Here is a 25530-nt window from a genome sequence, read left to right as displayed (position 1 = left end):
TACCCGGCTCGAAGAGGAAGTGTTCAAGGAAAATGTAAATCCGAAATGTTTTATACCGGGAGTAAACTCCAGCAGAGATGTCAGAGCAGCGAGGGAGGCTCGGAGCAGGAACCCTCTGGCCCATTCCCCCTGCCATTAATGCACAGACGCGGCTCTGCCACCTCCAAGGCTCCTGGTAATCCTGACAGGCTGCTCCCCGAGGTGCGGCGTGAACAGCACATATTAACTGCAGGCCCCTGACTAATCCCATCAGCCCGGCACCATTCACCGCCAGCCGGGCGCTGGGCAAACACGGATTTACACAGCAGCATTCCCGGCCACGCCGTGCCTGGCTGCCGGGCACTGCCCCGAGCAGGGACAGCCACCCCCCCAGGCTGCCCAAACCATCCTGCTGCACACCCTGTTCCCTCAAACCACCCCAGCAGGAGCAGCAATGTCTGCATTGTGCCTGCAGACCATGCACAGGCACGTTTTAAGATCTCAGGAGGGACCCACCACTCCAGCCCGTGCAGCTGAGAGGTTCAGGTCTTGATCCTTTCCAAATCTCTGCACTCAACACCACCTTTCTCTCCAGCTACTTTTTTTTGAGAACCAGGGACCTCAATACTTTCCCAGTTCAGCCTGCCACTGCCCAAGCTGGGGGATGCTGCTCTTTCAAAAGACCAGAAATCATACATGCCAAATTCTCCACAGTTGGGGGAGGCATGACGGGACAGTTATTTGTTCACAGGCAGCAAAATGCTCCTTTTTATGAAACTCCCAGTGCTCTGGCAGGCTACTGCTAAGTGCTATAAACCTTCTGGAGGTACTGCCCCTCGGCATCTCACCTCACCCTGGCTTCTCTGCTGCTTATTCCTAATTAGTTTAAGGTACCTCTGCTTCCCCTTGGGAGGGGAAAAAGCTGTAAAGGGAGAAAACTGCTTTAAAGGAAGCATTAAAAAGCATTCTGCAAGCAGGCACGGCATGAGATCATGAACAGGGGCCACGATCTCCTCCTGCAGAGCACAGGCCTCCCAGTACAGGCAGGATGCTGCATGATAATGGGGGGCAGTTTGGGCAGGAGACTTTGGGCTGCTGGAGGAGCACATGAAGCTGCTGCTTCCCTGGCTGGGCAAACACATCACTCTGAGAAGAGCAGCCTGGCTGCAGGCAGAAGAAATATGGGTTTACAGCAGCTCTCCCTCCTCCAAACTTCACCCAAGAGCAGCAATTCCACATGCTTCAGTCAGGAAAAAAGAAGTGAATCACATTCAAGTATCAGCAGGCAAACACCTGGAGCATCCCATGAGATGATGCTCAGGCAGCAAAACAGGTTGGGAACAGGCAGATCCAACAGTGCCTCCCAGCACCCCTTCTTCCAGCACCCCAGTCCTCACTGGAGGGGCTGCTGGCAAGGCACATCAATAAAACATTTAAGTTTGGAAAGTTCAGCTCACTGGGGCTTCTGACACTTCTGATGGAGGTTGCGCAAAATACTGAAGCTCTCAATATTTCATAAGCTGAGATGGAAAAACCATCTCTAAATTACACAGACAATGAAGGGAGGCACAACCCAAGCAGCTCCACCAACACCAGAACTAATGAAGTTAATTTTCCTATGGACTTGCATCTCATGGTTGTCTCCCTGGCACCTCACGCTGTGAGGTCCCCAACAGGAGCCGTCCCCGGCCGGGTCGTGAAGACAGCGGTGGCTCTCATGTGGATTCTCTGATGTCTTCTAAGAAGGAAGCTCATGTTGCAGCTCTGTCCCCAGTGGAGATGGTACCAGGCAGATGGATGCAGCCCTGTGCTCCCAGCATTAATCCAGCATCACACATCACTGCTCCCTGTGCAGCCCTGTCCCAACATCCCCAAACCAGCCTGAAGCTGGGCAGGGATCTCCAAAGCTGACTTTGGTGTGTGTGTGACAGAGGGGGGGATGCTGGATGATGAACAGCAGATGCTCAAGAGATGCAGCCTGGGTTCTGTCAGGTCTTAGGGTCAAAACCATGAGAGAAGTACCCTCAGAAAGCACAGCAGAGATCCTGGGGCTGGGAGGCTTTATGTGAAATAGGTAACCAGCACGAGGTATTCCCTCGCCTGCTTTTTTAATCACACTTCAGCTTAAGGACCCAAACAGCTTGTAACACTCCACACAAACAAAAGCTGTCCACAAACGTGACAACTGGGTTCTAACTATCCTTTGTCAACCCATGGCCAAAAAAATCTCTTTAGTGTTTTTACAACCTAAAGCACTTTGAAATATCAAGAACTCAGGTCACTGCAAGTATTTAAGTATAGTTACAACGACTTTATAAATCTTTATGAAAAGATACACAACTCTTCCTCACGGTGTCCACAGCCCAGTGTCTACCAAACCCCCACCATCCTCAGGGAAGACATCCTCACTTCTTCCCATATTTTGGCAGGAATATGCCAGACCTCATTAGAGTGAGAAATGGATGTGTGCTTTTGGGTTTTCCAGGTATAGAAACTATGGACACCAGGGTGTCCTGAGTGGAAGCCATTGCCAAACCTCCTTTGAAAGGCTCATGGATTGTGTCTTGCACATGATGCTTGTCTCAGCTCACCCAAAGCATGACCTGTCCCCACAGCTCATCCCTGAGCTCACCACTAGCAGAGGCATGTCTGTGAAGTATAGAATCACAAAATCCCACAGTGGTTTGGGTTGGAGGGGACTTTAAGCTCATCTCATTCCACCCCCTGCCATGGGAAAGAACACCTTTTATTACCCCAGGTTGCTCCAAGCCTCAATGTTGAACCTGACCATGGACACTTCAAAGGATCCAGGGGCAGCCACAGCTTCTCTGGGCACGCTGTGCCAGGGTTACAGGTTGCTCCAACCCCCATCCAACCTGGGACAGGGAGCCCATCCACATGTCATCTACTGACCCCCCTCACTGTTCCCAAGAGGCTTGTCTGCTCCTAAATATGCATTGAAGCAGATTTTGTAACCCAGACATCACCAGCATAGCAGAAGGAAGCAGAACTGCAGGCAGCACAGGGAGAACTGCTTTCCCCAGCTCACCATGCTAATCTGCTTCTGCTTTCTTCTCCTGGGAATGTTCCATGGAAAGAACGATGCAAGCAAAGTTTGAACACTGGGAGCTATTGATACCTGCTGCTCAGTGTGGTTTCTGAGGAAAGCAAGGAAATCTGAAGAATTTTTCCAGTTTGCAGTGGAATTTTTATGCCTATCACAGCCCATTGCCACAGTGAGCACAAGAGACCCAAACTGCTTCTGATTTTTCTGCTATTCCACAGATAATTCATGATGTGCTTCGGCTTTATCTTTTGCCTGCTGTGTTCTTACCTCAGAAAGAAGCTTCACTTGAATTCAAGGCAACCCTGGAAAGCCTTTGCCTTTTTAAGCTGACCACTTTCCATTGCACAGAAAAATAAATCCAAATGCACTAAGGCAGCCAAAGCCATTTATCAGGCTAAGTAGAAACCGTAAATTCATGCTAACTGGAATCTGATGGAAACCAATTGGGATCCTCCTCCTCCTCCAGGCTCAGGTCTGGCAGGAAAGTCAAACATTTTATTGCCTTCTTTATGCCTTACATGACAGTGGAGCCAAGAAGGGACTGCTCTCTTTGAAGTGATGCTGATGAGGTTGCAAGGGACACTCAGTGACTTGAGTTCAAGCTCAACCCCCCAAAACAAACATTAGACTTCTCCATTCCTGGCAAATTTATCACATTTAACAAACATCCTCTTTTCAATACATCCATTATTTGAATTAGCACATGGCAGATTATGTTAACAAGCTTAATTTGTCACAGAATCATGGAGAAAGGTTTGGGTTGGAAGGGACCTTGAAGCTCAACTTGTTCCACTCCCTGCCAGGGACACCTTCCACTAGCCCAGGGTGCTCCAAGCCCCAGTGTCCAACCTGGCCTTGGACACTTCCAGGGATCCACAGGCAGCTACAGCTTCTCTGGGCACCTGAATTAAACACAACTGACAAAGTTGCTGAAACTACTCCTGGCCACCCATTAAGGGAGGGGACACCACCTAAGCACATGATGCTTTATTCCCACAGCCACATATGTAAAGAAAAAACACGTAGGAACTGATGTCCTATGCAAAAATATCCCCTCCAAAACAACAAACCAATTCCTAAATCTAACACCCTTGCTCTGATTAGAAATCCAAGCTTCTGTGGCTGTCACGGGTATTTAAACCAAACACAGAAATATGGAAAAAATGAGTAATCCTATTTGGAGAGAGTAAAATCCAGCCTGCAGAGGATTAATTCTAGTCCAACAGCCCTGCAGCTTGACAGTATTTTCCAGATCAATAGCAGTGCCTTTTGATTACAGAGATTTGTTCAAATACATACATCCACTCCCCTCCAATTGTCATTTTGGTGATTCTCAACTTTAGTTGCCCAACATCCAGACCAGGAGCATTGCTGTACTGGAAGCTGTGTGGATGGAGCTCTGCTGCAGCTCTCAGCCACCTCTCCACTACTTTAGAAAACCCGATTTCGTGCCTTCATCTGACAGTTTTGCCCCACTTCTTGCAGGACCAACCTCTTTAGCAGCTGTTTATGATGCAGACAAGCTTTGGAAGCCAACATCCTCCCCTCTTCAGGTGAGGTTTGACCAGGCACCCTACTCTGGGCTCCCAGTGCCCCTCACCACCAGATATGGATATTTATAATTAAGCAAACACAGGTTAAAGCCTTACAAAGCAGCAGGATTTGGGTTTTTTGCCTCATTCCAGGGACCACTGTGAGCAACAAAAATGCACATTATGGATCCCAAACCCCTTCCCTACAGCAGGCTCACTACATCCTGGTTTGCTTCCAGCACCTCCCTCCTCTGGTGCCTTCCCTGCCACAAGCTCTGGCTCTTCTCCCGAGAATGGCTTTTCCTTCTTTATCTCAGACTTTTTAATAGAAGCCTTTTTTTCCCAGTTTCACCCTGAGCCTCCCTCTGCTCCAGGCCCTGGGACTGCACATCTGTGAGGGCTGCTGGAGCTCTGCTCCTTTCCCGGTGCTTTGGAGGAGGAAAGTGGTACCTCCCCACCATAGAGTCACCCAGGGAGGGCTCTTTTCGCATTAATTAGCTGTCACTAACCTGGTAACCTTGATTTAAAATATCCCAATTCCAGTCTCCCTTGAAAAAAAAAAAGTTGTTTTGTTCATTGCACCCAGCAAAACCACCAGCTGAGGATTTTAAGCAAGCTTTCCCAGTAGCATCCCAGTTGGCTTTGCAGGTTTAGCACCGAGCAGGGCTCCCTTCCTTCCACCCCTAACCAACCACAAAAAACACATTTCAAACGTGGTTTTTGCTAGTTTTTCCTACATTTATTTTTTACCCATTTGTCTTTGCCAGCTCCCTTCTCCTGCTTTCCGCTGACCCCTTAGACCTAACAAATGCTGGCTTAGGGGAGAGAAAAAAGAAGAAAGAGCCCAGCTCAGCCCTTTGCGCCTGGCCCGGCATTCCAGCGCTGCGCTCCCGGCTCCACAAAGTCTGATTTAGGAGCACTGCTGGGAGCGATTAGTTTACGAAAGGCCCAGCACGCCCACCCAGGCTCAGGGAGGGCGAGAGGCTCCCCTTTCACCGCTGCCATGTGCCTCCCGTCCCGGCGGAGCAGCCCAGGCTGCGCTGGGCTGGGGCAGGCGGCCAAAGCACAGCGGGCCCGGCCAGGGCTCAGGGCACAGTGCTGGGCTGGGCTCAGGGCACAGCGCTGGGCTGGGCTCAGGGCACGGCGCTGGGCTCAGGGCACAGTGCATGGCCAGGGCTCAGGGCACGGCCCGGCCCGGGCTCAGGGCACGGCGCTGGGCTCAGGGCACAGTGCATGGCCAGGGCTCAGGGCACGGCCCGGCCTGCTCAGGGCACAGTGCCGGGGAGGGCTCAGGGCACGGCCCGGCCCGGGCTCAGGGCACGGCGCTGGGCTCAGGGCACAGTGCATGGCCAGGGCTCAGGGCACGGCCCGGCCTGCTCAGGGCACAGTGCCGGGGAGGGCTCAGGGCATGGCCCGGCCCAGCCCGGCCAGGGCTCAGGGCACAGCGCTGCACATCATCCATAGCTCCGTGTGCCGCAGGACAGCACCATAATTAATGGCATGCTTATTAGGAGAGTCCATCCAGAGTCTCCTTTTATCCTGCCTGTTGCCCCTTGTTGCCATGTCCTGTAATCACTCCTTCCTTTCTGTATCCTTTTTTTGTTTCCACTACCGTGCTTTTAATCTCTCTTTTTTTTTAAATCTACTTTTTTGCCTTCTTTTTGCTTCCCTTCCCCACTGTTTCCACCATCTCCAGGCTCCTCGTCTGCCTCCATCTCCCTTCCCCTACAGCACAGAGCATCCCCAGCAACCCCAAGAGCTGATCCTGAAAATCATCACAGTCCTCCCAAGCACTGGCAGCCCATGGAACCTGCTGAGCAAGCTCAGGTGTGTGCTACCTGACCCTGTTACCCTCCCAGAATTAAAGCATGCATCAGCCTCCCAAAAACGTGTGGCATGGGGGAACTTACTGGTATGCCCTGCCAGTAGCTGCCATTAGGGCCAGGTCATTATCCCAAAATGCCTGGTGTGGATGTAACACAGTTAACTCCCCAAAACTGAAGAATGGCTCAGTAGTGAGAGAGGCAGTGAGAAAGGAAAGGGGAAAATAAGCAATGAAGCATCATCTTGGAGTCACCAGGGTTTTGACATTCTCCAACTGGCTTCCATTAGCATTGCATCTGTGCTTGGGTGCCTGAAGGAGGAAAAAAAAACAAAAGGAAAGACTAATTTCCAGAGGTACAGAGCAATCAGCAGGATCTCTGTGCTGCCACTGCCTCCACAGTGCTTGGATGCAGCTCAAGGAGGACCAGGCATAGTGAACAAGGACCTGAAATTTTATTACCTTCCCCTCCTGCCGGAAGCAGAGCCTATTTGCAGATTTACAGCTCGTGTCAACAGGAAGTTCATGTTTACAAGTTTCCTGGAAAAAACGCCAGCATTCCTCTCCTCCACCACAGCCTGGTGGGAAGGCTGCCTCATGGGGCAGTGCTCAGATGGGTATGGGAGACAGGAATGAGTTTCAGCCATGTAAAACATACAGACAAATAGATAAAGCTATGAAAAAAAAAAAAAAAAAAAAGAAAGAAAACTGAAGGCCAGAAGGAGAACAGTAATCCAGCAATTTGGTGGAAAATGCACAGCAAGACAGCACAGCCGTGTCTGGAAAAATACTTTTGTAGCATCTGGGATTCACACTTCAAAGAAGCAGAAGAATTTTAAGAGGATGAAAAGCTATATTCAGGCTAACATGAATTCTTCTCCTCTGGCCCAACTCTCCTGTCATTCCCATTACACTGTTCCTCCAAGAGTCACAGCCAAGCTCAGCTGGTCACACTGGGGTGGGCCCTCCTCTCCCAGTAAAGGCATTAACAGAGTGTCTGGTGCTGCTGATGGATCCACCAAGATCCATCCATCCATCCCCACGCTCAGATAGAGCTTAGGGACTTTGGTTATTGCCTTCACAAGCTGGAGCCCTGGGTCTAAACAGCCCTATCTTGTGAAACCTGAATTTAAAATTGTCCCGTTTCATAGGGTTATTAAAAAAACAAAAACACCCCCCCACCAAAAAAAGAAAGAAAAAAACTCCCACAAAACTGAAACCAAACTAAAAACTCCAATATTTGTTCCAAAATTACACAAAACAAGAGGACATGAGGACAGCCAAAGGTCAAGCAGCCAGAGTTCTACCAGGATGCCAAAGACCCAAATCACTAAATATTTATTTAGGCCACACTGTATAGTTTAGTGAAGACAGATATGGAGTGCTTAGGGTGGTATCTGATCTCCTGAGAACATACTGCTCCCAATGAAAGTTTCTGCCCTGACACATGGACATTTTCCAACAGAAGGATGATCCAATCACAAGTTCTTTCTGAAACAAACTCACACAACAACACTCAACAGGTACAGAAAACCAAGTCTCAAAAAGTCACGCTTGGCTTCTCCCTAGAGAAAGGGCTGGAGAAAACCAAGCTGACAAAGCATTCAACCTACCCAGCCTTACCAACTTCCAGGATCTAACATGCAGAAACTCAGAACAACCAAGCTGAAGAGGAAACTCAGAATGGGTGCAGGCATCAGACCCTTCCAACACCACCACAGCTGTCCCCAGCCCTTGCACTCACAGGTGTCCCCAGCACAGATTTAGGGTGATCCCCCCAGAGCTCAGAGCTGCATGTCTCATTCCCTGAGTATCTGAGCTCTTTCCACATCAAACAGCAGCACTAAGAACAAAATTCCCAGTAGAATCAGAGAGATGAGAAAATCATGCAAAGGTCCCAAAACTTATTTTTCCACCCTAAGTCCTTAGCAGGAGCCATTACTGAGGAGCTGCCTGTAAGCATTTCACATCCAGGTGTCACCATCCCTGTGCAGGAGGATGGAAGTTCAAAGGGAAGATTTTGCAATAGGCTGAAAGGAGCATCTGGTGAAAGCATCCCATCAAGGCATGCAGGTGTGTTCCACCCCACACAGTGGATATACCTGTTCAGACAACTTCAAGAGCCAGGAGAGCCTCAACACCTGTAGGGTGAAGTTAATTTACATGCACAGAGAGGAAAAAGCAAGAAAACAACTACCTTCAATCCAAACTTCACATTTACTAAACTTGGAACTTCAAAAGCTGTCAAAATCTTAATCTTCTACACCATGACTAACAGTAAAAAAAAAAAAAAAAATCAAGGAGAACAATGAGACAACTTAAAAAACAACAGTAAAAAGCTGGAGCAGGAGATAAAAAAAGAGAGATTCATCAGCAAAACTCCTCTTAAGTGGGGTTGATAGCAGAGGCAGTTAAACTGCACCATTCTGGGAACAGCCAATTCGATTTGGCTGTTACTGCTGGGGGGGTGGGAAACAACAGAACTAGATCTTCACAAACACAGGTTTACTTCCTTTTCATTTCATCAATGCTACGCAGGGCTGTGGCTGAGGTGAAGCTGAGTTTATTGCCCATGACCCTGCTCTAGGGTCTGCTCTGCCCAGGTGAGCCAGCACCTCCTGGGGCTGTTCTTAACTTTTCCCAGCTGTGTTTTCCCCACGTCCCAAACATCTCCACCTGGTTCTGCAGATGGAGCAGCTGCACTTGAAGGCAAACACCTGGTGAGCCACAGCCCTGCCCTGCTGCAGGGCAGATCAGAGTTCCAGCAGCTCCTGCTCTATTTAAGGCTGTATCAGGGCTCTAAGTGCTGTGTTTGTGGTTAATCATCTGCCCCCTTTAAGCCCAGGGAACCTGAAAAGCTCAGCTGGGCAGCTTTGCACTGACCAGCCACCAAAAACCTCGTGAAGATGTGGGGAAAAAAATGCTAAATCCAGTACAGGTCCTACTCAGAGCAGAGCACCACTAGATGCTCCAATGATTGTACCTTTACAGCAGCTTTGGGCTGCACCACCCCAACCAGCACAGCAGCTGCAGGTGAGCCCAGGCTCCCTGATGGGCTCCAGGCTGGCAGGAGGCTCACTTGGGACAGGAAGGAAGACCCTTGTCCTATTCACTGCTGATGTCTGACCTGGTAAATGCTTGGAAATTCACTGCTCTAGAAAAACATTTGATAAATACCCATCCTCTAGGGAATGTCATGATGAGCAGAGCAAGAGAAGTACGAGGGCTGTTTTTTAAGGGATTTTTACAGCAGTCAAGTAACACCTCTCTTCAAGTCAATACTGCAGTCTGAGCAGGCTTTTAGTCCAACAGTTCATTCTTCTTGGAGATTCCTTACCACTAAGCAGCAGTGTCATACAACTACCTGGTTAGCAGTGCTGCTTCAGCATTTCCTTGCACCATTTTCCTCCAAGTTCTTGGCCAGTGATGGCAATATTTATATTAAGAACACAAGGGTATATAACTGTAAGGCTACAAACTGGAGAGGCAGACAGTGCATTAAAAAAAACCCCAAACCCACTTCCCAACAGGCTCCACACATTCTTTTGCACCAGCAAAAGAAGCTGTTTGTTACTTAGCAGTAATTTTCAAGTGACTTGAGCTGAATTTAGTATTGTAGTCACACAGCAAAAAAAAATCCATGATAAATGAGTAAGTCCAGCTTGCAATGGGTTCTCTGCAACCTAGGACAGGGGAAGGTGTCCCTGCCCACAGCAGGGGTTTGGAACAGGATGATCTTTAAGGTCCCTTCCAACCCAACCACTCTCGGAGTCTATGTAATAAAACGTTGGGGGAAAGGGAGATAATTTAAGGGTTAAATTAAATCTTAAATTTTGTGAGACCAAACTGACAGGAATCTGTTCCAGAAAGCCTGCAGGGTCAACTTGTATTGACTATAGAAGATCCTTGTGCAAATTAAAAGGTTTCCCTGCCTGTTTGCTTCGGCATATGGAAAAGCTGCAAATTCACTCCCTGAGGTTCGCTCCGAGGAGGCTGTTAAATGCCAGGACGAGTCTCAGCACTGGGATGTTTGCATGGGAAGGAGTGCTGGAGGTGCAGCCTGCTGCCATTTTCCTGCATGTTAAGAAGTCAAGTCAAATCAAGCCAACAATTGTAAAAGCCCCTCTCGGGCCCCGTTTCCAAACACCTGCATCCCTGTGTCTCCTGAGTCCCCTGCTCTCCCGGGTCTCAGTGCATCTCTGCAGGCAGGAGCAGCTTACTATGAAAATGCAGAGTGCCTGTCTTCCTCACCCATGCAGAACAGCTAATCCCAGCAGGATAATCCTGCTTTAATGAGAAAACTATAGGGCCTTTGATAAAGCATATAAATCTTATAAAAGCCCCACTACAACATTCCTTAGTCTCTGGGACTGGATGACTGACCTCTAAAATGAATTTTGCATGTGGCTGTCTGAAGTTGTGGAAGGTAACACGTGGCAGGGAGAGCAAACTGCTGCCTCTTGTTTGCAAGACACCATAAAATCTGTAACAGTGCTGGAGGCAAACTTCCCATACCTCTGGACATGTGTGCCACTCCATCAAAAAAATACCTCATCCTCTGCCTGCCACAGGAGCCAGAGGACACCATCATCCCCCACTCCTTTTCTCCAACTCACTGCACACCTCCCCAAATGGAAATGGCCATGATATAGCTGAGCTGCCCCAAGTCAGTGGCTCCAAAGGTCCAGTAATTTCCTACAGCCCAACAAAGAGCTGGGAGATGGCAGGAACTGCGTCAGAGCCAACCTGGGCTGCAGCACAGCTGCTGAGCTCCAAGATAAACCTTGGAGCCTCTGCCAAACTGGGAATCTGTGTCAGGTTTTGTATGAAAAAAATAAAAAAAATTGAGAACAATTCCTCATTAGAACTTAGGTGTAGAAATCCACAGACACTTTTTTCTGACCTCACAAGACCTTGTTCCAGCACTGGAGAAGAACCCAATGAACTGACATTTCAACACTTTCTTTTCCCCTCAAGTACAAACACACAACTGCTGAGAAAAAGCAGTGATGCTCTGACCTGACATGACCAGTTGTATTGAGGGATAATTCCTGTCCTGTATCAGTGACTGGAATTACCAGGGCTTTGCCAACAGCTTAATGAGATGGAAACTCATGCTCCCACTGCCAGAATTTGTTTGTCGGGCTATAAACTATTTAGCTGCCCTGAATATTTTGCTCCTGTGTTATAAAACAGGTGTGAAGAGGTGCATCTCCATGCACGGAGCTGCTGCTTGGAGCAGCACAGCCTTTTGGACAGATCTGAATTCCTGCTGTGCTGCATGTACACAGGGAGAGCTGTCCACTGGCTTGTCCTTCACCAAAAGGGGCTTTCAGAGCCCGGATGGCAACTGGGTCATACCTGCCCAGAGTCCATCTGAAGCTGGACCAGCTCTGAGTGGTGCTGACAGGTTCTCCAGCGTTTCCAGGGCCACCTCAGACCAGCAGGAGCAGCAGCAGGACAGTAAAAGTGCAGTGCTGGTGGAAAATAAGGCAATCCTTACACACTCACAAGGGAAAAGTGGAGATTCTGTGCCAACCAAACCATCTTGTTTGGTACCTGTGAGACTGAAGGCAAGAATTCCTGCATGGGTCAGATCCTGATCTTTGGTGCTCAACTGTCCTTATACCACCAGGATAGTCCCAAGCTCTGATGGAAGATCAAGAAGTGGTAAACAACATTCAGGAACAGTGTCTGAGTCTATTTTGAGCATATTTCACCATAAAAACATAACAAATTTCATTCCATTAATTTTATCTCAAACTTAGATTTCTTAATTAGAGGTACAGGCTCGAGGGAAACTGCTGTAATTATTAAATGGGAAATAAAACCTGATGAACACAGTAACTGCAGTGACTGAAAACTTAAATAAAACTGGTAGAGGACAAATCAAGAAATATCTAAAAATCACCGGCTCAACACTTTGTGTGCTCTGATAGTTATTTGCTTATTCACATGCACAAAGGAGTTTTATTCTCCCTCTTGCTAAAATCAATACAACACAGGAAAAAAAAGGGTTGTACAACAAGACAAATATATTCAAGAAGAAAACAGTCCAACAAGTGCCAGTGCAAAACCAAGACTCTCCCTCAGAAGATTGCATTAAATTAACTCCTAGGTGCTCAGTACACCTAGATAAAGAGGGAAAACCAAGCTTTCTTGGAAAAAAATCATCCCCTGGGGGGATAAAAGGACACCACCAGTGTATTCTGGAATGTGGAAACTCAGGTGGGCCAAGGGCAGTAATTTGAAATCAGGTGTTTTGCAGCAGAGGGGTGAATAAATACCAGTAAATGGATGCAGGTGATGCACCCACAATTCCAGGTGGAGCTGATTTGCAGTGGCTGATATGGGAGTGATAAGAACAAGGCACTGCCTGTATGACACAGTCCCTGACCGTGCTGGTTCAGGAGTGGCAGTGCCTCTCTGGAAGAACATTTCTGAGACTGACACAGTTTCCCAGCACCACGTGAAGTACAGCATGTCTCCTTACTCACTGTGGAAGGTGATCCATCAGAATCTGTAGTGTGAAGAGGGAGGCAAACAGCAGAAGGAAAGCAAAGTGCTAGAAAGAATTCCTGGCTAGAATTTGCTGCTTTAAATCTTCCCATGAACATGGGCTGTGAGCTGCAGAACGACACACTCACACCAGGAAAGCAAAATGGGTACAAGGCTCCCATCCAACTCAGATTTAATGGCAGAGAAGATAGATCTGCTCTTTGAGAAAAATCCCAATTGTTGATTTCTATTTTGTCTGGCGATGGAGCACAGTATTCCTCCTTCCTTCCTGCCAAAAGTGGTGGAAGTACGATGTGCTTTAAAGTAATTACAGCAGCTCATCCCAGAAGTGGCTGCATTTCAAACGAGGCAGGAGATGCTCAAGTGGGGAGTGGCTGCTCCCAGCTGAATGTTCAACCTGCCTTCAGACCTGCAGGTAAAATGGTTCTCTCCAAGACAAACCACCACATTTCCTTCCTACACCTGTCTAGTTTGTCCCCTTCTGATCTGCCTGGCCCTGCTGCACCTCCATGGATGGCTGGAAAAGCCAGGGCAGCATAGCCCAATGTGGCACCATGGGCAGAACATGCCTTCCTACTGGGACTTAGCTTGTTCTGAGTTTTTTTGAACTGGTATCTCTCTGACTCCTTAGCAAAACTGGCAAACACTTGGCTGTGCCAACCCTGTATCCCTCTAAACACTGCAGTATTTGGAAGTGTGCAGTATTTTCATTATTGGTAGAACAGCCATAATTATCCAAATAAAACTATTACTATACTGGGCCTTTGATCATAAATAGAACTTAATGGATTTTATTACATCCCAGGAAGCGAGAGCTACAGAAGGAAAAGTACTGCTAAATGTGCTTTGCTACTACCTATCAATTTCTCCTAAACACTCAGCACTTAAGAAATACCCAAAGAAACACTGCTCCCACTGCATAACCATTGCGAGTTCCCCTCTGAGCTCTTCCCCTTTAGCCAGCTCGCAGGGGACGCTTCAGCAGCTGAAAATTAAAGGGTCACAATATTGAGCCTTCAGGTATCAAGTTCACAATGGAAATAGCAGCTGACACAGAAAGGGCTCTGCTGAGCACGGCGGTGATAATTCTGTTGCCTCGGAGCTGGAAGCAGCTCACTTACACAAAGTTTGTTATTTAACTCAGCGAGGAACGAAATAAAATGCCACAGCCGTGGATTTATTCCTTACACAGCCTCTTTCAAATCATACTCCACACTGGAGACACGCTGGCAGTGAGTCTTTAACTCTGGCTGCAGTATCCTCTTAAATTCAAATAATTCCCTGTCAAGTGCCGGGGAAGGCAGTGATGGCCTCAGCAAGGGCTGCCTGTCCTGCAAACCTCTGCAAACTCTTCTGCTGGAGCCCATCTTCTGGAAAACTTCACAGGAGCCAAACACCACTAGATGCCACGGGTCTGTGAGCAAGTGACAACTAATCCGGGATGTCCGACAGCCACCAGTCCAAGCGGCCTCACGGAGACGGGCAGGAACAAGGAGGACTTCAGTGGGATGGCCAGATATGCCAGCCTCCCACTTGCCCTGCTCACAAATCCAGGAAAAGCCATCTTGCCACCCCCGGGGATCCCCACCTGGCCCCGCTCCGCGGTGACAGCCCAGGCCTGCTGCTATCTCCCAAACAGATGCATTTACTCTCCTGAGAGCCTCCCACGTCTTATCTGGCTGGCAGTTCCCAAACATCGAGCGCCAAGTCCAGCTAAAACCACTTTAAGCTCTTTTAGGCAACAATTCCTGAAAGCGTTTTGGCAGGGGAGCGAGGGAGGCGGGACGGCAGGGTCCCCCCGCGCTGTCCTGCCGGGATGGCCACGGAAAGCAACCCCTGCACCCCACTCTGGAGATGCTGTAAACAGGACCTGGCACAGGAATGGATGTATAGTTTACAGAGATGCCTTGCTTCAAGCAAATTTGCCTCTCAACACATGGCCAAACTCTCACGCAATAAATTAACTATTTGGCAGCCACCGAACTAGTGCTGGAGCCAAACCAATTAGGGTTTAATGTGATCCCAATTTCCTATTTCTGAGACGAGGGTCGGGGAGGAGGGGGAAGAAGGGGGAAGAGAAGGGAGGGAGAGCAAAGTAAATCCCCTCCTGGTTTATAAATCCTTGCCAATCATCCCAGATAAACCTGTCACCCACAGCTCTAAATCTGTATTTGCACTCGCATGCTCCGAGGGACGCGGTGGGAAAAGGCGCATCGGACGCAGCCAGCCTGACTCCCGACATGTGTTTCCCATACTTGGGAAATTCAATCATTTAAAAAATATTTACCAAGCTTTGTCTTTAATTAGAAAAACATGACGACGGATAAGGCGAGTTATTGTTTCTAAGCTAGAAATGTCAGAGATCCTCATGATGTCAGAAGATAAACCCCATCGGCGACCCACGGACACGCTGCCAGGGCCGCAAATGTTTCGAGGGATTTTTTTCATCTCCCCTCAAAGTTCAGTGCTTTCCAGTCACAATTCATCGGTGGCTTCTTGGCCCCCAACAAAGCTAATCATGAAGGAGGAGGAGGAGGAGATGGAGGGAAGGCTCCTGCAGCAGATCTGCCAGACGGGTGTTTTAATGCAAACAAGCTCGCACAACAGGGGAGGAACAGAGGAACATTTGACTTCTTTGTGTTTTAACATCCTGACTCTGGTACCTCCCCTGCACAAATACCTGCCCTCAAGTAAGATAAGCAAATTAATCTCATCTGCACCTGGAAATGCCTCAGGCTGAGCTGTCCCCATACTTTGAAAAAGTGTTAAATTAAACCTCTGCTGAGCCAAGACCCAGGGAAATGCTCGCTCTCAGGAATACAGCCTCAAAATATTGCAGCCCACAATACCCACCTAAGAAAAGGAAGCTGCCTGTGCTCCAAGCAGACTAGCAGGAGCCCTGCCTGCCCAGGACCATGTGTAACCCTACAGCTGTACCCCACACTACAGCCCCTGTTCCACCTCTGATCCAACAACTGCATCCAGATCCGGAGAGGCTCTGCAGGCAGGATGCACAACTTTAAAGTATAAAGCAAATATTTGTTGGCCAACAAACAAAAGATAGCCGGGATGTAATGAGCTGTCAGGCCCGTTTGTGTGCTCACCACTCCTGTTAAGGTGACTGAAGAGTCTTTGCTGACAGGTGGGGGTCAGGAAGGGTCCCTGGACTGGCTCCTCAGCACTGCCAGGCTGTTGTTGTGCCACCAGAACCTGCTCGACCCAACCACCCATGGCCAGACCAGCCCACTCCCACACAGCCCAAAACTGCTTTATCTCCTGCAGGGCTTTATCCCTCCTCCTCCTGTTGCCTCCTGGCAGAAAAGGAGGATCAAGCACACACGAAGGCCAGGTGGGAGAGTGTCAGGTGACACATTTGGAGGAACTTCCTGCTGCAGCAACCAGGTGCACTACTAGGAAGTGAAAGCCAACTCCCAAGAGATCATGAGGATTAAAAAGTACAGATAAGCAGGGAAAAGCTGGTATTGATGCAAACAAACTGGTGTGTCCATCGAGTCCAATCTTACAGCAGTAGATCCGTAAGCATTCACTAAGTATTTTTCTGATTATTTTACAGCCACAGGTAAAAAAAGGCGAATTCTGCATTTTCCATTCAAAACCAAACCCATAATGAGAGAATTCTGTAATATTTTAAAAATATTTTTTAGCAAGCTTTGAAGTGTCACCTATGGCCCCGAAGCCAAGCCAAGAGCATGCCACGTATCTTGTGAAAATATCCTTGCAACCCAAGGCTGAGGGCTATGAGCAATGACTACCTTAAATACCAACATAAATCTACACTGCAGAAAATCCCTGCCTGAACAGTCTGATCCTTTAAATTATCCCCAGTGTGCAAAGCACGTCATTGAGGAAAACATATGTGCAAATTTGTCCTCAAAGTCCAAGTGCTAGAAAAGTTGCTACCTATAGAAGTTAGTGGTGCTCTCTCATGAAATGGAGTAAAGAACATTTTAACTGACCAGGGGCTGATTAACCTGGAATGCACAAATGTCCAGGATACATGGGTAGCTGAATTAAACAAGGGTGTGCACACACTCAGGATCTGGCACAAAGAGATGGGAAGGTGACAGGGACAAAGGAGAAGTTTTAAGCCCCAGACACTGGCTGGAAAAATGCCCTCAGGAAGGTGGGTTTCTGGAAGAGTTCCAGGTAAATCATCAGTCTGGATGGAAACATCTCTCCTGGGACTTTTTACATCAGGGAGGGAGAGGTGGATTCACTTCTCACCTTTTTGAGTTTACAGCCACCTCCTTCTTCTGAAGGGGAAGAGTTCACCTCTGATTCCTGCCAGCAAGAGGGAAACCTGAGCAGCTCACCCCCCTCTCCAGTGGCTCATGGCAGCCTCTCGAGGTGCCTGTGACTCCTTGGCAGCTCAGGATGATAGAAAGCACTCAGCTCACTATTCCACTCCAGTCCTGCTTCCAACAGTCAGCTCCACAAGCTCTTCCCCAAGTACAAGCTCTCTTCAATCCTCAGAGTGCCTGCAAATCAAAAAACTCTTTTTCTTTTCTCTGACTGCTTTAAAACACCGATTTATTTCACTCTCCTGAACACTAGCACAAAGGAAGATGAACACCTAGAGCCTTTCATTTTACAGCAAATGTAAATCAAGACTAAGTCCCTGAATGATCCATTTCAATTTCTGGCCATTGGAAATATCCACATAAGAAGAGCATATTCATGAGAGCCAGTATGTGCCTCAAACAAACATGGAACGTCCCAAAGTTTCAAAGCAGTTCCACATTTCTTCTTTCTTTCTTTCCTCATTGCTAGTTTCACACTGAGCACTGATCCACTTTTCTGTTAACACACACCCAAAAAGTCACACAAACTCCTGACATTGCCAGGATCTGTAAAATACAGCAGAAATCACCAGGCTATGCAGATAATTAGATTTATAAAAATTATGAGACTATATTTGATTATTCATTTTCTTGAGACCAAAAATAAACCCCAGCAGTGTTCTTGGGCTGACACTGGGCCCAAGAACTGAGTGATGTCTCCTACAAGTGTTCACACCGTTCAATAGCTGGCACTAACAGGGCCATGATCTATCTACAAAGGTCCTGATAACCACAGCATATATCTATGTGCTTATCTTTATAAAGCAGCTACATGGCTCACCAGGCTTATCCTTAGCATTCCCCAAAGGATGCTGGGCTGCAGACATATTAAACTGAATAAAAAATAACACTTTAGCTCCCACTGAGTCACTCCAAGCATTCCAGGTGCCCTCACCCTCTCCTGACAGGGGCTATGGCCTTGCTGTCCCTGCTGCCACAGGGTCAGTGATTGCTTGCTCAGTTCTGTCAGCAGGACCCAGATGAAAAGCCCTAATCACAGAATAACAGACTGGCTTGGACTGTGAGGAACCTGAAATACCACTTTGTTCCACCCCCTGCCATGGCAGGGACACCTCCCACCAGCCTAGGTTGCTGCAAGCCCTGTCCAGCCTGGCCTTGGACACTCCCAGGGATCCAGGGGCAGCCACAGCTGCTCTGGGCACCCTGTGCCAGGGCCTCACCATCCCTTGCAGGGAGGAATTTGTTCCTAATTTCAGACATGGTTTAATATTGTAAAACTCAACAGCCACATATACATCGATACACTGGTGCCACAATCCAATATTCAAGCAACTTGTCCCGTGTTGCAGAAAGTATCACAGCTCAGAGGAACCGGTTTCACACCCATCCTGAAGCTAAGAAGCAGGCAAAGATCTCCCTTAGCTTCAAATATTTTCAGCACGATTTCAAAGGTCTGGCTCTCCTCCCTGCGCTCAGTCTGAGGGAGGCAGGGAACCTGACCAGGCTCTGCATCCAGCACGGAGCTGCACCACCAGCACACACACTGGGTGGGATTTGTTTCATCCAGCTCCTCGCTGCCAAAGCCTAAGCCAGCTCTCCTGGACTCCCCTTGCAGTCAATGAAAAAGCCCAGGCACCTCCAGAGCAGACTCCGTCTCACTCAGAGGGTGTCCAAGACGGGAGTGATGAATCACCCTCAGCAGCGCCTGTTTCTCCGATGTGACTTCAAAGGGAGCTCGGGTAAAGGAGACTGGGGACAGCAGGGTTAAAGCACATGATCTCACCCCAGCTCCTTCTGTGGGGCCTTTCCTTCAGGGCTGACGAAATGAAGGTGAGGAGCCAGCTGCCAGGGCTCTCCAAAGCCACGTGCACATGGACCGGCTCTTCCACCACGGTGCTCTGCAGGCACCCAGGACACGGGCGGGGTAAAGTCCACACACCTTGACAGACTCACACTTCTCACTGCCCTAAGGGGTAACAGCCTCAGCCCAAAATCTCCACACACACTGCCCTAAGCAGCACAATAAAGTATAAAACCACACTCTGCAACTTCTGTCACTTGGGTAATTCCTTCTCCATATCGGGAATGCAGCTTTCAGAGTGGTTTCCACATTAGCATCAGCATCTATCTTTACACTGCTTCCCTAGGAGCAGTCACACTTCATTTTAAAATTCCTGAATTTCCTGAGCTTTGGGATGTGTTTTTAACTGCTTTTTCCCCTTTCCTGAACAATGCCTTATCCACAGAGTCACCTTGAGGCCATGATCCAGCCCACGTGTAATGGGCATTGCTGGACACAGACATCCTGGCTCCGTCCAGCGCCCCAAACTCCTCATCCCGGGATGGCTCCACTTCCATCCCCAACTGCACAAACAAGCACAGGCCACAGAAACGCTCAGCAGGCTGAAACACGGTGAGAGGAGCTCTGCTGCCAACCTCAAGGCTTTCAGAGGGCACGACACAGCTGGCAACAAAGGCAGGATTTTGGGGCAATGGAGCTGAAGACAGGCACGCAGGGAGGGTGCTGTACCAGCAGGGTTATGAGAGCACAGCACTCACACACACAGGTGCCCGCAGCCTGCAGGAGGCAAATACCCGTGCCCAGCTCTGCACTGTGGCAGCGCTCCCCGGGACACTCCACGGACATGGTTTAGTGCCCATGTGGGCAGTGCCAGGAGGGTGCAAACCCGCTCTAGCTCCAGCACCCGAGGTCGGGCACTGCCGGCCGAGGGCGAGCAGGAGCTGCAGCCCTGGGTCCGGAGCCCCTGCAGCCTGCACAGGCCACGCAGGGCTGGGCTTGCGGGCGGGGGTCCCGCGGCCCACACTGGGGGCAGTGAACCCGCCTGAGAAACGCACACATCCAGCCGAACAACCACGGACTGCGATACAAAGCGTGGCCCCCTCCCGCGCCCCGCAACCCGGCCCGGCACTGCCTCCCGCCCGAGCCCCGGCCCCGGCCCCGGCCCCAGCCCCGGCTCTTACACTGGCAGCTTCCCGGGATCCCCACCATGGCCCGGATCCGCGGCGCCTCCTGCCCGGCCCGGCCCGGCCCTCGCCGTGACGAGCGCGGGGCGCGGCTTCCCCCGGCCCGCCCCGGGAGCCGCCGGGAGCGGGAGCGGCGGAGGGGAGGGTGAGGGGATGTGGGTGAGTTACAGCCGGGCTGTGGGGAATGTGGGGATGTGGGGATGTGGGGTGAGTTACAGCCGAGCTGTGGGGAATGTGGGGATGTGGGGATTTGGATGAGTTACAGCCGGGCTGTGGGGTGCAGCCCTCACAGACCCAAGCGCTGCATTCCCCACCTCCACAGAGATCTCCGGCTCCCCTCAAGGTGTTACAATACCTTTACACATCCCTAAATGCGTTACAATACCTGTACCCCAAAAAGATGTTAAAATTCCTGTAGACCCCCAAAAGATGTTAAAATACCTGTACACACAACCCCAAAGGTGTTACAATACCTGTACACCCCTAAAATATGTTACAATACCTGTACACAACCCTAAAAGTTCTACAGTACATGTACACCACCAAAATACGTTAAAATACCTGTATACACAACCCCAAAGGTGTTACGCTATCTGTTCACGCATCCTCAAAGGTGCTACAATACCTGTACACCCCCAAAAGATGTTAAAATTCCTGTACCTCCAAAAGATTATAGAATACCTGTTCACACATCCCCAAAGGTGCTACAATATCTGTACACCCCCAGAAGATGTTAAAATACCTGCACACAGCCCCCAAAGGTTGTACAATACCTGTACCCCCCCGCCCAGTGTTACAGTACCTGAGGATGGATAGGTTTGTCCCCAGCCCCAGTGGCTCAGGTGTTGTTCCCAAAGTTTTGCTTCCTCCTGGTACTTCCCATGTTCCAAGCCCAACTCTAAAGCACATCCACAAAGTGTCCTATGGAGTCTTGCTGCCGACAGATATCCTTGGCAAAGGTGGGATGTGTTTCCACTCCTACAAGCTAAAGCTTTCGCTGCACAGGTACCTGAAAACCTAGAAATGCCAGAGTTTGGGATGGTGAGAGCTTCACTGATAGCCTGAGACTCCTATCCAGGGTTGGTCAAGGCTGCAGCCTCACAGGATCATGGAATGTCCTGAGCTGGGAGGGACCCCCAGGATGAGCCAGCCCAGCCCCTGGCCCTGCACAGACACCCCCAGAACCCCACCCTGAGCATCCCTGGCAGCGCTGTCCTGGAGCTCCTGGAGCTCTGGCAGCCTCGGGGCCGTGCCCGTTCCCTGGGGAGCCTGGGCAGTGCCAGCACCCTCTGGGGAAGGACCTTTTCTTTATGCTGAAGTCCAGTTGGCATTTAAAACTAAGCACAGCTTTGCTCCCATCCTATAGGGGTTTGCCATTTTAGGTTCTCTTGGAAGCTAAAAATAAACCAGCTAGGTCAGGAATGTCCCAAAAGACTTGGGAGTAGCTGTAGGAGGAAGATATGTGTCTGCAAATTGGGTTATAGCTGAGGTTTCCCTTCCCAGAAATAAAACATATATGTGGTCCTGGAAGCAGGGCCAGGACACAGTCCCCTGCCCCAGGCAGATGTCCTCACCAGTAACCAGGTCATGCTGGTACCAGTGTGGCTATGGATGCCCTGCTTCAGCCTAGGAAGAGCTCACTCCAGTGAAAGAGAGCTCTTGGGATGTGGCAGGAGATGGAAGCTGCCCTGTCCATGCCCTCAAGTCACTGTACAAACAAGGCATTAAGATCTGTGCGCAGGGCACGGGGGTCAGGGCTGCTGTTTGCAGTAGGACCATGCTCCCAGCACACTGGGTTTGACCTGCCCCAGCTGTGGGCTGCTGGTTGCTGCCAGCCCAGCCCTGCAGTGTTTCTCTCCTGATGCTCAGTGAGCCACAGGCTCCGTTGGAGTTTGCTGGCCAGGACCAGGCATCTCTTGGCCCAGATGTCCCAGGATGGAGCAGATCCAAATTCACACTAAAACAACAGGACCATCCATCCATCCAGTCCCATTGTCTTGGTTTTAACTTTGTGGCTTTGCCTCCTGCCCGGCCCCCTCTGTCAGAGTCCGCATCCCCCGCGCCGCTCTTATCTCCTGCTGCGCTGGCTGCAGCTTGGCTCTGGCCTGTGTTTGCCACCACTTCATTTCTGTGTCATCTACAGCCTCGCTGGAGCCAGTTTGACACCGCTGAAGCAGAAAGGGCCATTGTGTGGGGAGCTGATAAGGGCTTTGTTTTTATTTAGCTGGTCCTTAAAGCCTGTGAGGCTCCTTGGAGGGTGACAGACTGGGCTTCTCAGAGCCCACCATGATGGGAGCAGCTTCCCAAGATACCTGAATGTGCCAGTCACAGCCTGGCATCTCCCTGTGGCCCACCCAGGGAGCCCTCTTTGGGCTGAGGGCACAGGAGATAGAACTGCTGTGGTGACTGAGTATAGCTGTTGCTGCCCTGCTCCGTGTCCCATCCCTCCAGAGCACCACAGCCTTGAGAGATGAGCCCTGGCATGAAGTGCCATTTTTCAGATTGAGGAGAGGGTGATGAGGACTGGGGGACCAAAGCAGAGCACTGGGATATGCTGGGGAAAGCTTTGAAGGAGCAAAATACATTTTCATCTTCCCTTCTCTTCCACAATTTTGATGGAGCCCAAGGTGGGCAGCTCCATTACAGGGTTGGTTTCTAAAGATGGAACAGCTGCTTTGGAAACTGAGGGGAGGGTTGTCCAAATAATACCCCTGGAATACCAGGAAAAGTACACACAAAGCCTGGTCTGGCAGGCCTCAATGCTGATGAAGGGTGTAGCTGCTCATGACAGCAGTTTTGGGAATGTTTCCATAGGTTTATGACTTCCCCACAGAAACAGGATCATGTTTGAAATGGCCATCCTGCTGCTTCTTCAGCAAGTATGTTCTAGGGAGGTGGAATGGTGTGAGCAGGGAATGGGATCTCTGTGCTCTTTCTCAGATCTGAGACGAGGTACCAGGTTGTGGGGGAGATGTGGGCATGGCATTGTAGGGAGGGTGAGCTCCAGACCCTGATGTTCTATGAGCAAGGGGAGCACGTCACATGGAGATAACTCTGCCACAGCCTGCCCTGCAGGCAGCTCTCCTTCCCCACCTCTACCCTCCCCCAGATTTTAAGCCCTAGAGAGAGCTGTGCTTGTCTCATGCTCTGTGGAACAACAGCCATCAAAGGAAGGCGTCACATGCAATTTTTCCTCTGCTGGTACATTGGTACACAGAGCAGGGTTTATTTGCTCCAAGAGAAAAAAAACCCACCCAGCCTTTATGAGTCTGGATTTCTGTGCTGCGTCCAACCGAGCAACACCTGTTCACTCAGCTGATGCTGCTGTATGTCCTTGAAATAGGCTGGTGGATGAGAGAGGAGGCTCTACAGGCATGTGGACTTCATTTGGAACCCTTTTCTTTTATCACTTGAACACATCATGTATTTGGGACAAGAAAAAGGCTTCTCAGCCTAGTGCAGTGTGGGGACAGACATGCTGGAGAGGTAGATGTGTGTCTCAGTATTTATATACATCTATCACACCCGAGTGAACAGCCACAGTTTTGCAAACAGCATTTCTAGGACTATAAATACACAGCCACTATACAGGGTATGTATCTATGGCCAGCAAACCACTGAAATATTCATACATGTCCTCCAAAAGTCAAGAGGTGCTCCCACCCTCTTTAGAATATTCAATTGGGTATCAGGCAGTTAGGTCACAGGCACTTTTTCCATGCTGAATTCTCTATCAGGTGCTTGCAGTATGAGCAGGTACTTGGCCTCTGCTCTGGTTATTTGCTGCCATCCTGTAGCTCAGCTTGTGCCATGCTGAGCGAACTGTGCTCTGAAGATAGGTTTTTTTTCAGTTCTGTTTGCTGTCCTGCCACATCCTTACCCCTACCTGAGTGCTGATGTGAAGCACCATTCTGGGTTTGGTCCCTATCCTGAAGGAATGGTGCTCCTTCTGTTCATGCAAAATTCTACCAAAGAGAACAGGATAGACAGGAGGGACATGGAGCTGTTGGAGTGAGTTCAGAGGAGGCCACCGAGGTGATCAGAGGGATGGAGCAGCTCTGCTGTGAGGAAAGACTGAAAGAATTGGGATTGTTCAGCCTGGAAATGAGAGGCTTCAGGGTGAGCTAATTGTGTCCTTTCAGTACCTGAAGGGAGCCTGCAAGGAAAATGAAGAAAGGATGTTTACAAGGACTTGGAGGGACAGGACTTCAAACTGAAAGAGAATATGGTTTCAAACTGAAAGAGAATATGTTGAGATTGTGATATTGGGGAAAAAATTCTTCCCTGTGAGGGTGGGCAGGCACTGGCACAGGGTGCCCAGGGAAGCTGTGGCTGTTCCTGGATCCCTGGAAGTGTCCAAGGCCAGGCTGGACAGGGCTTGGAGCAGCCTGGGATGGTGGAAGGTGTCCCTGCCCATGATGAGAATGAGATGATCTTTAAGGTCCCTCCAACCCAAACCTCTGATTCTCATTCTATGAGACCTCATAGCCTGGAGTCCCTCTCTGAATAAAACCAGCATGACACAGGTGGCTGCAGGCTGCTGAGCTGGAGGGAGGGAAGGTCTCAGCTGATGACTTTGGCCCTGGGTAGAACAAGCTCTCTCAGGCAAAGATGTACGACCAGGCTTGCTCCCCACAGCCTTGTCCTGCCTCTTCCTCACCCCTTTGCTGTCCCCTTCCCAGTTCCCACACCAGCCCAGTCCTTACATTTCCTCTACAGTGAGGGCAGATCTGGTGGCAAGGATTAATGGCTTTGATCAAAAAATGGCAAACACAAAAAGCAAGAGGGAATGTTGTCCCCAAATTGCTCAACTCACAGGTATTTGTAGCTCTAAAAATGCTGGGAAAAAAGACATTACTGTCATAGAAATGAGTGGGAAATGAGAGAAAGGATTTCTTTCACAGGGCAGGCCAGAGTACCTTGCCTGCTTCCTTTGCTGGGAACTGGTTTTCCAAACAAGAAAATAGAAAGCTTAGTACAGGCATCATTAACAAGGGTGAGAACTGAGTGAGAGTGAGGCAGATGGTGCCAGAAGGGAGGTCTGGAGGTCAGTGGAGTTTCCCAAGGTCAGTCCTGTGTCCTGGCACAGTGAGAGTGGTCAGCACTGCCTGGAGATGCAGTGAGAGGATGGGATCTCATAGAGCAAAAACTTCTGGAGGAGGGGATGGGTGGCATGAGAGCTGTTCAGCAGGTGGAAGGCAGAGCACACAGCGGCTGTCGAGCCCAAACAGACAATAATTGTGTGATAAAATCTTGGGACATTATTTATCATGCAGGTCCCTTTCTTCAAACACGAATGTTTGA

The 25530-nt window shown here is 49.6% G+C and overlaps 1 protein-coding gene across 5 annotated transcripts in view; it reads right to left on the bottom strand.

Moving 5' to 3' along the window:
* The window catches only part of CBFA2T2 (CBFA2/RUNX1 partner transcriptional co-repressor 2), a 57591-nt gene extending 37300 nt beyond the window's left edge, over nt 1-20291 (bottom strand). For 4 of the 5 annotated variants that reach the window (XM_033074776.1, XM_033074778.1, XM_033074777.1 and 1 more), the window contains exon 1: nt 20224-20291. In XM_033074776.1, the coding sequence (XP_032930667.1) occupies nt 20224-20251 (28 nt within the window). In that variant the 5' untranslated portion in view covers nt 20252-20291. Of the gene's footprint in view, nt 1-17164; nt 17386-20223 lie in introns of those variants that run through there. The other variant, XM_033074784.1, reaches the window with a different exon arrangement.
* Nucleotides 20292-25530: the final 5239 nt, after the last annotated feature.

Source organism: Catharus ustulatus, chromosome 17 (genome assembly GCF_009819885.2).
Source record: "Catharus ustulatus isolate bCatUst1 chromosome 17, bCatUst1.pri.v2, whole genome shotgun sequence".
Classification (NCBI taxonomy): Eukaryota; Metazoa; Chordata; class Aves; order Passeriformes; family Turdidae; genus Catharus; species Catharus ustulatus.
Note: the sequence above shows the minus strand (reverse complement) of the source record. Positions and strands in the feature narration are given on the sequence as shown.